Genomic DNA, 18,855 nt, shown 5'->3' with positions numbered 1-18,855 from the left:
AGACCCCAATTCTTAGAAGGTATAAGAGAGGGAAAAGAAAGAGCAAAAAAGGTAGGAAATAAATGTAAATATGTAAGGAATGAAAAACGTAGTTGGTGAGGAGGGTTCGTTAGATTTTGGCTATTTAGCTTCTTAACTTTTCTTTTCTTTTCTTTTTTCTTTTTCTTTTTTTCTTTTTCTTTTTTTCTTTTTTTCCATTTTCTTTTTTTTTTTTTTTTTTTGGTGGGGAAGGGGGTGGGGGTGGGGAGGTTGTTTTTCATCTTTTGGCTTAGCTGAATTTTATAGATCTTTGAGCATTGAGACGAGGTGGGAGATCTCCAACTCCCTTGCCCGATGCCTACATAGTAAATATATAATTTCAGGTGCTATCTGAACCCTTCTCTTGCTATCCAGGGAGCTTGGTGAATAAAAAATTTTCCTTCTGTTACCAAATTTCCACCTAAAGCCTTTGACAATGAGATCTCTACCCAACACAATGTTCCTCCATGTGAAAGAAGGATGCTTACTTAAGGGGGCTAGGGAAGTCCCCAACCTTGAAATACTTACCCTTCAAGGCAATTGTGCTCTCTCGAAATACTCAAAGCTATGCATAGCTAAAAAGACTTGGTTAAAAAGAGAGCTTCCTTCTATTCTAGTCAATCTACTATTAAGTGTCCACTTTTAATCTTTATACTTTTGACAAATCAATAGTTGTTAGTTGATTTCTTATGAAGTTAGTCTCTACTAACCTTGTTAATGAGATTATTCAAAAGTGAATTGAAGAGCATATGCATAACAATATTTTTGTCATCGTGAAGGCCACAACCCTTGGTTGCACTATTACCTGCTGAATAGAAGAATCTCTTTGGATTCTTTGCTCCAGAATACTTGAGCAGAATGTACAAGCTTCTAGTTGTCTCACATTGCATTATGCTAAAAAGTGCACTCTAATAATTTCCATGCTATTCAATACAAACTTCCAAACAAAGTGACATTAGCCTCCCCGAGCCTCACGTCTCGTGGCATCATGCAACAGCTCAATATCAACACCATCTGGTGGAAGTTGAACGTATCTCACCACCGATCCCCTAATAAAACAGTTTCTCACAGAAAGCTGAAAAGAGAAAATTTGAACACCATTAGTCTAATGACACCATAAATTACATGTTCAGATTGCAAAATGGGTGGATGGATTGGTGTATGGAGGGGGCTCAGTAACTTTAAGAAGGCTGGACAGTTCATCGTGAAATAATTTATTTAACAGATGTTCTTGATCATGCAAAAACAAGAGTTTATACCAATCCTAAAGAATCAGCAACCAACAATGTCTTTCTACTATCATCATCTTCATAAAGTAGTTTTTAGAAAAATTGTTCTTAGTTTTTGAATTTAACTAAGAATTCATGGACATGGTAAGAATACTTTTAAAAAATAGAAACATGAGTATAACTCGAATAGAAAACCCTTTTACCCTCCCCTCCAAATCATCGGATAATAACAACATTGATGTCAATGGTTAAGGCATCTTTATTTCTCCTAGAAGATTGTAAGGTTCAAATTTTGTAATATACGAAAAAGAAAATCAAGAAATAAAGGAATAGTACAGCTAGGAACCTAACCAATCTACAAGATAACCTAAAAATTTTACCAATTTTGGGAACCACTGACAATATCTTTTTAATAGAATCAATTGCTTTCATTGAGAAAAAATGAAAAAAAAAAAAAAAAAAATACAAGGACACACAAATATGACCAAGCCCACAAAACCCCCTAGAGAAAGTGTTTCCAACCGGATAAAATATTGTCTAGTGAACAATTACAAAAAGTCTTCGAAACTGAAGCCCAAAGAGAAACATGAAACCTCATCAAGAAGGTGAGGACTCTCAACCTCACTAGGGTCTCTCTCCACACCATAAAACACTCTATTGTTCCTCCCCCCAAAGATCCCACAATAACAACCAACAAAATACCTTGAAACTTTTCCCCCAAGGAAAATCCAGGAGCAAAGGATGAAAAGAATATCGACATTTTCAATTCAAACAATATATTTTTTAGGGTGACAAAAACAAATGATGGTACAAATAATCTATGAACCATAACCACACACCATACATCTCTCCAGAGAACCTTCCAATTATTAGAATCAAAGGGACATTAGAATAGAAGAAGCAGAAATGAGAAGGGGTGCCTATGAAAAATGGTCAAGATTAAAGAAAGATAAACAATAGTGAAGTTACCCTTGCCACAAGTGCAGCACATCAGAATGTGTGAGCGCATAAAGTAATCAATCAAACATATCGCATAAATATAATACATAAAAAAATGGATACCATGTGAGGGTATTTGTCTTGATCAACAACCCTCGTGTTTTCCAGTTTGATGTTGAGATACTGATCAACAGAATGCAGAGTTCCTCTAATTGCTAGGTCGTTCTTCAACTCAACTGTCACCTCTCTGCCCACCAAATCCTTGAAGTACGAGAAAAATAACTGCCAAACAAAACCAAATCAAAGTCCAAACATATATAAACGAAATATTGTAGAAATCGTGAAGTATCTGAGATACGAGAAGAAAAAACCAAAAAAAGAAGCAACAGCTTGAGTCCTGAAGTAAGATTAACAGTAACGAAAACCTTAAACTAACAGAAACCAGTACTTAAATGAAAGAGAGGAATTACCATTTTCACTAGAGATTTGAGGTGCCAATCTTCAGTCTATCTACGCCTGACGTTCAACAGCTGGTAAAGGTTGAAAAGCCATCAAACACACCTAGGGCTTAGATTATAAAAGAAAATTGCTCCAACTTGCCCAAAAATAAAAATACTAACCTACTCCCTTCAGGGTAATCCATATCTATATCCATATCTATTTTAAAAAACAAGGATCTTTGAAAAACATTTTAAGTCTATTTTACCCTTTTAAATTTTAATGAATTTCAAATGCCAAATATGTCTGCTATCTCACCTCAATTATGTTTTAGGGTCGGGTTGGGTTAGGGGTATATTTTGGACCAACCCAAAATTATGTTTTAGGGTCGGGTTGGGTTAAGGGGTATATTTTGGACCAACCCGAAATTATGTTTTAGGGTCAGGTTGGGTTAGGGGTATACTTTGGATCAACCCGAAATTTTGAGTTGATCAGCTTCCCAACCCGATCGACAATCCAACCATATATTAACGGGTTAGAACCGTCAGGTTGCCCCCACAAAAAAAATAATAATAACTTTGTCATAAAATTTGGCCCCTTTGTCTTCTCACAACCTCTCCTCAGCCCCGCAATCCCTCACGAATTAAACTAGCAATATCCATATCTCATCTCATTCATCAAATTTCACAGATGCAAAACAAAATAATTTCAGCAATCGCATATGAGAATGAACAAATGTTAAAGAAATCAACACATCCTGCAGAACTCCAAAATTGGCCCGTAGAAATAAAAAGAAAGAAGATTCCAAAAGCCCTAAACTCTCCATTCAAAAGAACAAAATGGCAAAAAGATGCAGATTTAGATTTAGACCATGAACCCATCAAGAATCGCAATCATTACCGTAGCAAGTCAACATTACAATTCAACTTCCCATCAGATGCAAGAACCTTTATGAAAAATAAAATAAAGCATGTAGTTTTAGAGGTACCCAACGAAAGACGATAAAAAGGCGGTGGCTGCGACGACGGCCGGCAGCGAAACTCGCGCTCCACCTGCAGCGACGTTCGGCGGCTCTCAGAATCACGGACGGCGGCTGGAACCCTGCAGATCGAGAGAGAGACTAACGAGAAGAAGAGAGAGGAAGAAGACGGTAGGAGAGATAAAGGAGAGCCGTGGGTACCTACCAATGATAACCTCCCCGACGGCGACGAATGGCGGTCCCGGCGCTCAGCAGTGGCTGGGAAGTCGAAGGTGTATGTGCGCGCTGGGTGCTACGCGATGGGGGTATGCGGCTGACCTAAAGGACAAAGAATGGTAGAGTTTCTTTCATTTCTCTCTTTTTTTTCTTTTTTTTTTCTTTTTTAAATAATAAAAAATAAAAAATAAAAAGGCAACCCTAACCCAAGTTGAACTTTTAGCCCAAATCAATCCCAAAATCTCTTGCAAGACCAAATTTCTTCCAAGTTGTTTCATCTTCAATCTAGAAAAATGGTAATAAATGGCTCAAACTCGAAACACAATTTGAAAAAGGGAAATTCTTTGTAAAATTATTGAAAATATTTACAAGATATAGCATACTGATAGATATTGATAGATACTGATAGTCATCTATAATTGATAATTCTAAAATTTTGCTATCTTTTGTAAATATTTCGATTCATTTTTTTATATTTAAAAATAGTCCAATGGAAAAAGTCTAATTTTATATTATACTGAAAAATGGCTAAAGTGTGAAAAAAATTTGCGAGTGTTTTCCACTTCTACCCTCCCCATACCACGTACGCAATTTGCAACCAATATCTACTCAAATATTTGGTTGGAGATAAATATTGTTTTTTAACAGATTTGAAAACTAAAGGTCCTATCATTTTAATGGATTAAAATAAGATGATTAAGTTATATTTATTATTATATTTCTATAACTTAAATTTGTTTTGATACTTTGTGGGAGGGCGAATCGAGCAGAGAGAGAGAAGTGGGAGAGCACGAATTCCCCCTACTGTTATATTCTTCGCATCCACAAAATCCAAATGGGAGTTTGATGTAGTGATTTTCAGATTCTTAATAGCTAATTTTAGAGTAAATTCAACCTTCAATTTGAATATTTGGATTTTGTGTTGCTTTTGTGACAGAACAACAACATGCATTTAGCTGATGACAAGGAAAACCCACGACTGATAAGTGAAAAGCTCTCGACAAGTGTTTTCTTAGGATTATAATTTCGTTAGCTTTATTGCATATTTGTGTTCATTGATGTTTTGTTATGTCTAAGTTGTAGGAATTAAGCATTTGAATCGAAACGGGCTAATTAGAGGTTAAAATGACAAAAATACCCATAAGGAAAGTTAAAGTTTGACCTAGGGCAAACGAAGGGTTCAAAAAAAGCTTAAAAAGGTGTGGATAGTGATCGATCAGATGTATGAGCAACAAAATGTTATAGATAAATGAGGTGTCAATGCAAACATACACTATCAATGAAGTAATGAACTTTGAGTACTCCAAGTATCGAATCCCACAGGACTAGGTTGGTTTTTAATTCAATTATGACTATGAATCAATGAAACCAAGGTAGCCAAGGAAGAGTTTGCATTGGGATGAATGAGAGAAAGCTTTAAAAAACAGTAAACAATGATAATCGAACAGGACAAACAATGTTTCAACATTTTAAGTGCTATATCTTAAGTGATGCAGTCGCATCATACCTTAACAGTGAATCATATAAACATAAAACTACACCTATGTCCTATGTCAAGTTCGTTTAGGAGGTTTAAGCAGTTAATATCTAATGTTTCCATGGTTAACAAGATCTTAGATTGAATCAAATTCAGTTTATTTATCCTATGACGTCCTTTTATTTTTAAGGTGACATGACAATCCTATTTCTAGGCTCTAAATCCAATTTCCCTTTGTGATATATGCTAACATCGTAACTTTATCAGCATTAGAGCTCCGCCAGATCATTAAATTAAGTGGCCAGTTTAACTTACCGATTTTATCTTCAAACTCAACAAAGAGAATGTGTAAATAAAGTAGTATGAAGTGCAACATAACTTAAGTCATAACAACCCTAGGATATCCACATTGTTGGACCCCTAGGAAGATTTAGCCTATGACTAATGATTAGAGATGTTTGTGGGTTGGGTTGGGTTAGATTTAGGGATATTTTAGGCCCAACCTTATGCTTCAGTTTGTGTATTTTTCTAACCCAAACTAACTCTTATTAAATTATGAACTCAAACCAAACCAACCTGTAAAAAATAGGTTGGGTTGGTTCAATTCCATCAGTTCTCTTTAAAAAAAGCTTGAGTACCCAAATAATGTTCAAAAATGTGAATCAACTATATGATATTCATTTAAATAAAAGAAACATACATGTAATAAAATTAAAATACGATTCACCAATAAAAATGCTAACACATAAGATTCCATAATAACAATATCCAAGATCTATGATAACAAAACAAGTCTACAAAATTCAAAATAAAGACAACAATATTTTCAACTGTCCATAAGTAAGACTATAATGTCTACAAAAGTCTTCAAAATCCATAAATACGACTTTACTATCCACAAAATCCACTGAAAAGAGCAGTCCATTGAATTTTTAAATAGCAACCAATAGACTTGAACGATCCATTCATGATCCTGATAAAACTTGCTCCTTGAACCCTAAACAAGATTTAAAAATAAATTATGTAAGAATGTTATCATACTTTTAATATATTAATATAGAGTAAATATATAAAAGATAACACTACCTGATAAAACTTGTTTACAAGTTTCCAATTCTTCAGTTTGTAAAGTAAGATCTAATATTATCGACTTCGCAGGTAGCCAAAGTTGAGTACATATTAAAGCCTCCACCATTTTAGGACTTAAAGAACTTCTAAAAGAGTCAAGTATTCTACTCCTGTACCAATGTTAATTCAGAAGCAATTGTTGACACTGGTACGGCTAAGACATCTCGAGCAACATGTGATAAAACTTTGTATTTAGGAGCATTTAATTTCTACCAATTCAAAATATCAAAAAATTCGGTCATATCCTCATTAGGTTCTGACAAATATCTCCCCACATAATTTCTTATTTCATTCAATTCTCTTTTCTTCTTTGTCTACATTTTAACTGTAAATTAATTTGCATATCATCACAATCCTCACTTATTTCAACTATGTGACATGGTTGTTCAAAAGCATTACCACTTGAATTACTTGTCTTATAAAACTCTTATAATTGCATCAAACTAACTTTTACCTCATCAATCATTGTACTAACAACTCCATCCCCATAGATACTTATGAAACAAAAGGACACATAATCCAACATATATCGTGGATCAAGCACAATAGCTAGAAACAATACTTTGTTCATCTTGTCAAGAGATCTCCAATATTTATCAACTTTCAATCTCATATTGGAAGTCATAGTATATATCACACAATTTACATTTTGCCTCCAACCTATTGAGCGTCGTTGAATCCCACAAAGTTCATGAAAAATGTATTAAAAGTGACATAAATTGAAACACTAACCTTCAATGTAAGATCATAGAACATCTTCAAAAATTTGACAAATGTTTTAACATGGTTCCAATCGGCTAAGATCAGATACCCCTTTCTTTTCTTTTCATTCTCAGCTTCAGTAAAGTGATGTACAAAATCTTCATCCTCTTCTTCTAAGCATTGAAAAGTCTTTTCAAATTTTAAAACATGATCAAGCATCAAATATGTTGAATTCCATCTTGTAGACACATCCGGACAAACAAAGGCTTTAGAATCAATCTTTTCATGTCCAACACACTATAAAAAAAATCAATTGCTTAAGAGAATATCTAACATATCTTACAAAATTTCGCACACTAGCTATTGGATCATGGAATTCTTTCAATTCCTCATTGACAATCAAGTTCATAATATGAGCACAACATTTTATGTGCAGTAATTCACCATACAAAATAAGAGACTTCCAAATCTTTAGTTTTCTCTTCATATATGAGATTGCGGAATCATTTGAAGTTGCATTATTAATGGTAATTGAAAAAAAAAATTATCAATACCCCAATCCAATAAACACCGTTCAATTACTTTACCAATTGTCTCTCCCTTACGATTAGGCACTTGACAAAAATTTAATATTCTTTTCTGGAAATTCCATTTAGAATCAACAAAATGTGTTGTAAGAACCATGTAATTGATGTTTTGTAAGGAAGTCCGAGTATCTATTGTTAGACTCACTCTTTGACCACTTTTGATTAAAGTTGATTTCAATAATTTTTTTCATCCACATATAGCTAATAAATATCCCTAACAATTGTGATTCTAAGGAATATCAAACTTAGGACATGCAACATTACAAAATTCTTTTAACCCCTCTGTCTCTACAAATCTAAATGGTTCTCAGACAATACTAGCATCTTATCACATGCATTTCTAATTCTTTATTGACTAAAGGTAGTAGAAAAAATATTCATATTGATAGCATCTTTAACATCAATTTTAAATTCATTTGGAGATGGAAGATCGAGAAACACAAACGACGGAGATGTGAAGAGAAGAAGACGATGAAAAGATGGAGATAGAAGATGGAGACGATGGGAATATAAAACGTAAACAACTGTGAACAATGAAGCATGAAGAGAAGAAGATGGAGATGAATGTGGGACATTCCTCACGAACGCTCGCTAAGCATCCGAAACGTGAAACCTTAAAAAAATGGGTTGGGTCTTGGGCTATTTAGGTTGGTTCGATTCAACCCGACTTTTTACCCTCTAAATCCGCGAATTGAACCGACCTACTCAATTTTATTAGAAAAACCCCAAACCAAACCAATTTTTTTTAGAACCAAACCAAACGAGGTGGGTTGGGTTGGATTGCTCGGTTTTTTTGGGTCTTCGATTTTTTTTGACACCTCTATTAATGATAAAATAATGAACTTTATTGAATCATAAATCATAGCTAAAATATGGAGTTTGATGTTCAAAGAAAGTAAAAATAATCACAAGAAATAAATGAATAGAAATGGTGGAAAATATAACTTAAGAGATCTTGGGACAAGTCCTCAATTCCTTAGTCTTTCCCCAGGTGGATTCCCCTTTTTCAAGGAAGAATCATTTCTCACCACACGCTTTCACAAGATGAGATGACCTAGAGCCACTATGCCTTAGAGGAACTTCTGTTATTAATACTACTAACTTAAGAAGAGAAAATGTCCAAGAGGATTGACAAAAATGACACAATCTGTGGGAATGAAGTGATGAATTTAGAGGTGGAGTGTTGTATGTTGAAATGGATGGCTTCTCCTCTTTATATAGGCTCTAAATAAGTTAGGGAGGGCCAAAATCCATGTTTTGAAGGTTTACCAGTTGAAGTTGGGGCTGCGCTACAACTTGGAGCATGAAAATTGTAACCAACTTTGATTGGGTTAAGTTTTGGAAAATTATGACTTACTGATGCGCCCACATTGAATCTAGTGATGCACCCGCATCAGCCAAAAATCTACAATATAGCCTAAATAACATGTAAAAATCCACAAAATCAACTCCAAATAAATAAATAACTTCTTTTAAGCTCAATCAAATCCTCATAAGCTCATTTTAACTAACTTAGACTAAATTTAGGGGAAAACACTGAAGAAACTCATTTGAGAAGATCCTTGAACGGAAGTGGATCATCCAAATTCCATTAATTATTGAAAACATAATTTACAGTAAACATACAACTCGAGCAATCATGAACTCAGCAACTTCTTGAAGACCTTTTCAAGAATCCTCGAACAGTAACTCGGACACTACCACAAAGAGTCATTGGTATTCTCGGGATGAGAACCCAAGAGTGGTGGACTCTGACTATTCTGGTTAGAGGGAAGGTATAAGTGTGGAGGAAGAAGATTGAGAGTTCTCTCACAAACAAGAACACAGAACCTTTCTGTCACTCAATCGTTCAGCAAAAGCCAAGCATTCAAGGAAGAAGAAAAATAAAATTTTCTTTTATTTCTTTTACCATAAAATAATAACTACCCATTAAGATGGTTGGAGAGAAAAATAAGGAAAGTTATTATTCAAAAATAATAAAATAATATAAATAAATATGATAACTAACTTATCATATAATATTTATATTAAATTATATGTTATATCAAATATAACATATAACTTATAGTTTTAATATTGTATCACATATAATATAAACTATATTTTCTTTTCTCTATTTTATAGTATTTAATATAAATCATATTTATATTAAATTTAACAACTATGAATCACATTCATAGAAAATATATTTAAATCTCATTCAAATATTTATTTCCTCCCTTTAAACTATAATGTATCAAATACATTATGATAATTATATCATATATAATTGAAACAATTTAATTATATCATACATAATTAAATCCCTCTTATTAATTTGAACCATTCAAATTAACCCAAAAACTTATTCTCAATTAAATCCTTTTGAGATACCAAGGGGACCTTATGGGTCTGTAGCTTGAAAACTCCAACGGTGCATAAATAATTAATTAAACTCTTTAATTACATTATTCACCATCCGTTAACTATCGGGTACTCTACTAAAGACCAAAAGCTACACTCTTCGTACTACAGATATATTTCTGTGTCTATTGGATATAACCAATCAATAGTACGATGACCCTTCACAAATTGCTCATACGTACAACTAGGTCAAATTACCATTTTGCCCCTGTAGTTACATCTAACTCCTTAAGTACCATTAATCCCTCTAATGAATAATAGATCATAGTCCCACTATACTAAACCCCTCTTGGGCCAGGAGGGTGTGACACCATATTATTTAAGACCCAGAATCAACCCTTAAAGGAGCAATTTATCTATTTACCCTTGCTTCGGGGAAGGAGTGGATTCCATCTTGTATAGCTATGTTCCAAGCTCCACAATCAGACAAATCCCCAAAATGGTAAGCTTGTTGAGTCGATGATCTGGCCACTCTCACCCATACAAATCAAAGGACCGCCTTCATAGGTAGGAGTTCACAACTCATTCAGGATTCATGTTATATTACCTATGGTCATCCTAGTGAAATGTAAGTCTCTATTATCAACGGTGTTATATAATGAGACTAAATATTTCATGGTTCAATCTTATACAAACTCCTTTGTATAGAATATCCCCGCTCGCATGTCTAATATATGAATAATCAGGATCAGATTATTTGTAGCACTTTACAACAATTGTAACTCCTACAAAGTAGGTCATACTTGTAATGTCACCAGGATAAGGTACCCAGCCTTATCCATCTATTACATACCATTTAGGTTAGCCTTGGATGTTAGTTTATTGGTTTGTGGTTAATGCAACTAAAATATCACATATTTTATAGACAAAATGAATAAAATATCATATATATTATTAATCACATAAGAGTTTGTTTATACAATGTTTATAAACTATAGGACCTACGAGATTTAGGGCATTAACCCCAACAATCTCCCACTTGACCTAAAGCTAGTGAAGTGTACAATATAATAAAATACAAGTATACAAACAATAAACTAGGGCATAACAAGCCCAGTACAATATCTCCCACTTGCCCTAGTCCAGCCGTGGTCTATCCCATAGACCCATACACTGCAGGTGACTCTCAAACACTGTAGCCGTGAGAGCCTTCATAAACGAATCAGCAACGTTGTACTCTGAAGCTATCTTCGTGACAATCACATCCTCTTGATGCATAATCTCTCAGATGAGATAATATTTCTACTCAATGTGCTTGCCACACTTATGACTCCTAGTCTCTCGGGAATTAGCTACAACACCATGGCGAAGTCCGCGATGCACCCCTGCTTGGTGTTTCGCCATACTACTGCCCCTCCGTTAAGAGTGAACACTGATCATGATATGGATTTCCTAGAATCCCTATCAGTCTGAAAACCAGAGTCTGTGTATCCTGTAAGGATCAAATCCTTAGAACCATACACAAACATGTAGTCCCTCGTTCTCCGTTGATACTTGAGGATGTTTTTAACGGTTGTCAAATGATCTAATCTCAAATTAGATTAATATTTATTGACTATCCCTACTGCATAGCAAATGTTAGGTCTAGTACATAATATCACATATATCAAACTACCCACGACAGATGCATAGGGGATCTGTCTCATATCCTCAACCTCTTGAGGTGTCTTAGGACACTGTTCCTTAGACAAAGTAACTTCATGCCTGAAAGGTAATAAGCCCCTCTTGGAGTTCAACATCAAATATTTGACAAGCATCTTGTCAATATACGATGCCTAAGACAGTGCTACCATTTTGTTCTTTCGATCTCGAAAGATCTGAATACCCAGAACAAACTGAGCCTCTCCCAAATCTTTCATTTGGAATTGAGTAGTTAGTCAGTTCTTAACTGTAGTCAATAAACCTACATCATTCCCAATGAGTAGGATATCATTTACATGCAACACTAGAAAAACTATTGAACTGTTAGTGATCTTCTTGTATACACAAGGCTCATCAATGCTTTGATCAAAATCATAAGATTTAATAGTAGTATCAAATCTTATGTTCCAAGATCGAGTTGCCTATTTCAGTCTATAAATGGACCGATTAAGCTTGCAAATCTTTTGCTTTTGACCTTGGATTATGAATCCTTCGGGCTACACCACATAAATGGTCTCCTCAAGAATGCCATTCAGCAAAGCAGTCTTGATATCCATTTGCCATATCTCATAGTGATAATATGAGGCAATGGATAGGAGGATCCGGATAGACTTCAGCATGGCAACAGGCGAGAAAGTCTCCTCATAGTCGACTCCCTGTACCTGGGTATAACCCTTTGCCACCAGTCTAGCCTTGATGATTTGCACCTTTTCATTAAAACCCCGTGTCCTCTTGTAGATCCATTTACAACCTATAGGTTTAACCCCATCAGGTTGATATACAAGATTTCATACTGAATTGAAGTACATAGACTCCATTTCGAGATCCATAGCTTTGATCCATTCATTTCTGTCAACATCCTCCATTGCCTTCTTATAAGACAATGGATCCTCAACTTTGCCATCAACTACCATAGCTAGGATTTCAGTTAAATTCATATAGCGAATAGGTGGGTTCGCAAGCCTCCTACTACGTCAAGGTTCTCTCAACACTTGAGGTGGATTTGACCTACTAGATGAATCTACTTCAACAACTCTTGTTGAGATTGTTGGGATTGATGCTTTAAAGTCTCGTGTCCTGTAGTTTGTAAATAGTTTGTATGAACACTTGTGTGTAAAATATGTGATATTTTACTTCACATCTTGATTTTGCTCAGTTATATATTTTATTTGTTTTACCACAAACCAATAAACATAAAATCTCTGGTTATCTATATGTAACTTAAGCATGTATGTGGTGACATACAAGTGGATCATGTCTTAAGTGATAACTAAAATGGTCTGTAGCATATGGATATAAGAGGTAAACCTTATCCTGGTAACACTATGGATGCGACCAGCTTTGTGGAATGATCAAAAGTGTTGTGACTGATCACCGATGGTCTGATTCTGATCATTCGTGTAGGGGACATGTGAGCGGGGGCGTCCTATACAAAGAGTTTGTATAAGACCTGATCACGAAGTGTTAACGTCTCATTATATAACACCGTTCATGACAGAGACTTCATTTCACTAGGATGATCATAGGTAACATGACCTCAATCCTGAGTGAGTTGGGAACTCCTACCATTGAGGGCGGTCCTTTGATTTGTATGGGTGCAATGGCCAGGTTGTCAATTCAAACCTACCATTTTGGGGATTCGTTTAATTTGGGAGCTGGGAACTCAGCAACACAAGATGGAATTCACTCATTCCCCGAATCAGGGGCAAGTAGATAGATATCTCCCTTAAGAGCTAATTCCAAGGCTTGAACGATGTGGTGCCACACACCTTCTCTTGGCCCAAAAGGTGTTCACACAGAGTTGGACTATGTTGTATTGTTCATTAGAGGAATCAGTGGTACTTAAGGAGTGAGATGTAACTATATGGGAAAAACGGTAAATTGGCCCAACTTACGAGCATCTGTGAAGGGTCATCGTACTCATGATTGGTTATATCCGGTGGACACAGAAATATATTTGTAGTAAGAAGAGTTCAACTATTGGTTTTTAGTGGAATGCCTGCAGTTAACGGATGGTGGTCAGTTATTCATGTACCATTGGAGCTTCGAGCCACAGGTCCATAAGGTCCCTTAGATAGCTTGGATAAAGTCGAGAATCAGTTTTTTGGTCAGTTTGAAATGTTCAAATCGATAAGAAAGAGTTTGGTTATATATGATATAATTGGCTAAATGTATGAGATACATTATTTTGGAGGAAACTAGATATAAATATTATTTATATCAAGTGGGGGAGAAATTACTATAGTAGATATATGTTATCAAACTATAGGGTAAGAATATGATATGATTCATTTATTAATTAAATTGATTAATTATATGATAATTGGCCGAATACCTCTCCTCGGTCGAGAATCCGTATTCGGTTATTGTAACTAAAGAATAAAATGAAAATTTGTTTCATTTTGCAAAGAGTTCGTAAAAATCACAAAAGGTGTGAAAAAGTATTAGTTGCTAGCTAAGAGCCTATATGATAGAGCTTCATTGCTTAAACGATCGCACACCGTGCGGCTAACGATCGCCTAGCGTGCCATGTTTTCTAAACGATCATTTACCTAATACTAGACGATCACTTAGCAAAACCTACACGATCGTGTAGCTTTATCTAAAGTATAAACATTCTCGCTATACGATAGCCTTCTCTCCCACTTGCTTATCGTCTACATGATCAGCCCATTTCTCCTACCTCTACCAAATTCAACAAATACCACGCTTTGGATTCTCACTCCAAGAATACCAAGGGCTCTAAGTGATGGTGTCATCCCTGCTTGTGCTTGCTTGTGCTTGTTCATGTTGCTGTCATTCGTGTAGATGATTGTGCTACCGTAGCTGACTGTTTTGTTGGATGATAAAGATCATAGAGGTTGTTTCGCTGTGTTGAGTTCGAAATTGAAGAGAGTCTTCAGCTGGTATGTGAACTCAATCCCTTGTTTTTATTTATCAAAGCATGCCGTTAATTAGTGTTAAATTGCATAACTGTTTGACAGAATGTGTGTGGTATTTTGATCACAATGAAATCGAAAAGATCCGAACGCACTCATGGATGCTCTTCGTTAAGAGTTCCTTCAGTTGAAGTACCAGGCTCTTCAATGACTCTTGTTGAAGATTCAGTAGTTTCTTTGGAAATTTCGTTCAACACAATTTTACTTCTGAACTTGTGCTCCCTTATATGCTCTTCCTCAAGAAAAATAGTATTTACCGATACAAACACTTTGTTTTCTTTAGGATCAAAGAAATAACTATTGGGTTTTATGTCCTAAAACTCGTGGTATGTAAATAATGAAACTTATTCTGATAATTCAATAAAGGTGTTATTGAATAGATCTATTGCTTGAATAGAAATCCAATAAACCTGAAAGTCCCTTGACTATTGGATGAGTACTTGAACTTTATGTAGAGACATAAAGGTGAATTAGGTTCGAGTAAATAGTCAAAATGATCTATAGTACATGGATAAGATTGGGTATCTTATTCTGGTAATACTATTGGATACGACCTGCTCTGTAGTTGTTACAAGGAGTTGTAAAGTGCTACAAACGACGTGATCCTAATTCGTTCATGTTGGACATGAGAAGTGGGAGCGTCCTTATGCAAAAGAGTTTGTACAAGATCGGACTACGAAATGAGTCATTCTTACTTTATAACACTGTTTACTATTTAAGATCGACTATTTCAGATGACCTAGGTAACTTGACCTTAATCCTAAGCTAATTATGAACTCCTGTTTATTCGGGATTGCCCTTAGATTTGCATAAGTGAAGGTTGGCTCAACAGCGCTGGCTCAATATGACTGGATAGATAGCTAGAGACATAGGGTGCAAGAGGGAATTCACTCCTACCCGCTTTAGGGATAGTAGAGAGGTTGTTCCCTTAAGTGCTATTCTGGGGCTTGAACAAGGGATCCCGCCCTCTCATTTGGCATGAGAGGGACTCGGTTTTGTGATTGGATCACAAAACAATTGTTCATTAAGGGATCAGTGGGGACTTAAAGAAGAAAAGGTAATTTCGGGGGTAAAATAGAGATTTGACCCAACCGTTATTACGAACAACCTGTGAAGGGTTAACTTACTAATCATGGTTAGGACATAATATATCTACAGTGAGGGGCGTTCAACTATGGGCTTTAGTAGAGTGACCCATTAGTTAACGAATGGGTTAGATAGGCCTAATGAGTTTAACCGATTAATCTCGGATCGTTGGAGCCCATGATCTGTAGGTCCATGAGGTCCCCCTACTAGCTCGGAAATGGGTTAGGTCTAGAATAGTATGATAAGTTAATTTGAAACGTTCAAATTATAATCAAACGGAAATTGGAGAAAATATATTTAAATATGATTTAAATATATGAAGATGAATTTGTATAAATTTTAATTTAATATTAGATATTAAATTAATTAGAATTATTTAAATTATTTAAATAATTATTTATTAATTTTATTAGAAAATTAATTTTTGAAATTAATTAGTAAAATTAATAAATTTTTATTTTAGAAATAAAATATGATTTTAAAATCAAAGTGGATTTTGGAAATTGAAAATTACACAAAACTTGAAAATGGGTTTTTCAAAGCTCATCTTCAAGTAGCTTATAAGGAACTCACCTTCGCCTTTGGTTTACTCCAAGCATGAGCTGCATCCCATGCAACATATCTTTTTGCATGATAGTTTGCAATATATTGAAGAGATTGGAGTGAAGAAAGTGTGTAGAACCGACTGAATTTTTGTTGAAAAATTCGGATGAAGAAGGTATTCTTCAATGGGTTCTGTTCAGTGAGCTTTCTCCATATTCCCTTTGATTCCAGCTTATTTTGAGTCTCAACTCAATCTAGACCTCTAAGAGGATAGTAGGGAAGATCTTGTGGTGGTCTACATAAGGATTCGGAGGATTTTACAGCTGAAAATGGAGATTTCGTTGGTTCTGCCAAGGTATGTTCATGAAACCCATTATACTCTGTTTTTAGCATGTTTCTTTTCAACCAAACTTAATGAATTAGAATCTTATGGATCTTGATTCCCTTCCACTACTGCTGGTGTCCATCTAACAATAACCACCTCTCGTTCCCTTGGGGTAGCCTACAAATAGGCATAATCTCGAATGTGGTTCCAATTTCTTAGGATTAGCCTCAAGCACATGTGCTGGGTAACCCTAGATTCTAAAATAACATAAACTAGCTTTACGACCATTCCATAACTCCAAAAGTGTTTTGGCAACACTCTTGAAAGGAAGGCAGTTCAGGATATACGTTGCAATCTCTACTGCATAACCCCAAAACGAGTCAGGTAAGGAAGCGTAACTCATCATATGCTGGACCATGTCCAACAGGGTCCGATTTCTTCTTTTTGATACACCATTTTGTTGAGGTGTATCAGGTGCTGAGAGTTGGAATACTATTCCATGTTCTATCATATAATTCTGAAAATTTAAATCCATAAACTTTCCACCTCGATCAGATCGAAATGTTTTAATCATTCTATTTAATGCATTTTCAACTTCAACGTTAAATTCTTTGAACTTTTCAAAAGATTCAGACTTATGTTGCATTAAATAAACATACTCATATCTTGAATAATCATTGGTAAAAGTGATGAAATATTCATAACTTCCCCTAGGTTTTACATTCATCTAACCACAAACATCTGAATACACTAGCTCTAGAGGTTCTTTAGCCTATGACCTTTTCCAGTAAAAGGCCTTTTAGTCATCTTGCCTTCAAGGTATGGTTCATACACAGGTAAAGAATTTTCTTCTAACTCGCTTAGAAGTCCATTCTTCACAACCTCTCAATCCTATTGAGATTGATGTGTCCTAATCTTAGGTGTCAAAGTTGGGCATTTTCCTTAAGAGAAATTCTAGGTCTTTTATTTTGAATTACAACAGCTTTAAACATCACTATGTTATAGAGGGCATTTGTTTCTAACGGCCTTAACACATACAAATTATTTTCTAGTTTAGCAGAACATATATCAACACCATTCTTTGTAATAAACACTTTATTAAAAGAAAAGTTCAATTGATAATTGTGTTCTAACAGACACTTTACAGAAACTAAGTTCCTTTTTAAATCAAGAACTACAAATACATCATTCAAAATAAGAAATTTGTTATGTAAAGATAACCAGGGACCTCCCACTGCCATAGTTAAGACGATGTGCCCGATTTTAACTTGCATCGTCATCTCACCAGCATCAAGTTGCCCCTAGAAACTAATTCCCTGAAAGAAGAACAAACATGGTTAGTAACCGTAGAGTCAATAATCCAGGCAGAATCATCATTCTCCACTAAACAAGTTTCCAAGACAAGCAAATCACATTTATCTTGTTTGGTCTTTTTCTTTTCTTCCAAATATCTGGGGCAGTTTCTTTTCTAGTGCCCATCCTGGTTGTAATGGAAACATTTTCCATCGTCAACCCTGACAGGTTGTCTACCCCTTGGAGCAACAACTTCTAGGTTAGCAGCAGCCTTCTCCTTTCCACCCTTATTCTTCTTCCACTTTTTGGTGTTGGAGGAAAAAGGTATAGACTTAGTTCTAGAGGTCGAACCTTTGTGGAACTTTTTAGAAGATGAAACAACATTTGTTTCACCCTTCTTCTCCCTGCTTTTTAACAAGGATTGGAAAGTTTGTAGCTCATTGAGCAAGATAGTCAGGTTATAGTTAATCCTGTTCAGAACAACATTACTACGGAAGTGCAGGAAACTTTCAGGTAAAGATTCTAATATAATGCTAACCTAGATGGCCTCATCGATGCTTGACCCGTTCATCTCTGACACATTGAAATGGATCATCATGTTGAGAACATGTTCTTAAACATATGCCCCCTCTGGCATACGGGCATTGAAGATGTACTTTAGAGCATTATGCCTGAGTTGTGCGAACGATTGTCCGAACATTTCCCACAAGGACTCCATGATCTCACGGGCAGTGAGCATGGACTCATGCTTCTTGGCCAAGACTTCGTTAAGGCTTGCCAAGATATACGCTCGGGCCATCTCGTTTGCCCTTGTTCAGCGCTCATATGCTTCCCAAACATTTCGAGGAGCAGTAGGAGGTGGAATGGGAGGACACTTCTCCATTAGGACAAAATGTAGGTCATTGATGATTA

General features: G+C 35.5%; 1 protein-coding gene across 2 annotated transcripts; it reads right to left on the bottom strand.

The window, feature by feature from the left end:
• Positions 1–752: 752 nt before the first annotated feature.
• LSM2 (Small nuclear ribonucleoprotein family protein) lies at positions 753–3,968 on the bottom strand. Of its 2 annotated transcripts, none has more exons than XM_039044115.2 (5): positions 3,809–3,968; positions 3,613–3,725; positions 2,657–2,716; positions 2,310–2,468; positions 753–1,093 (listed from the first exon to the last, which is right to left on the bottom strand). In XM_039044115.2, exons 3-5 carry the CDS (start codon positions 2,657–2,659, stop codon positions 974–976), a joined length of 282 nt encoding a protein of 93 aa, XP_038900043.1. In that variant the 5' UTR covers positions 2,660–2,716; positions 3,613–3,725; positions 3,809–3,968; the 3' UTR covers positions 753–973. The 2 variants fall into 2 exon arrangements, with proteins under 2 accessions (XP_038900043.1, XP_038900044.1); XM_039044116.2 differs by having other exon boundaries at positions 3,805–3,959.
• Positions 3,969–18,855: the final 14,887 nt, after the last annotated feature.

Source organism: Benincasa hispida, chromosome 9 (genome assembly GCF_027475165.1).
Source record: "Benincasa hispida cultivar pf3 chromosome 9, pf3_genome.v1.1, whole genome shotgun sequence".
NCBI lineage: Eukaryota > Viridiplantae > Streptophyta > Magnoliopsida > Cucurbitales > Cucurbitaceae > Benincasa > Benincasa hispida.
The sequence above is the reverse complement of the archived record's forward strand: the minus strand, read 5'-3'. Positions and strand labels throughout refer to the sequence as shown.

Coding starts and splice junctions, on each gene's coding strand:
- LSM2 (XM_039044115.2), bottom strand. Junction 1,094..2,309: donor AAGACAAATACCCTCACATG/GTATCCATTTTT, acceptor TTCTCTTTTCAG/CTTTCTGTGAGAAACTGTTT.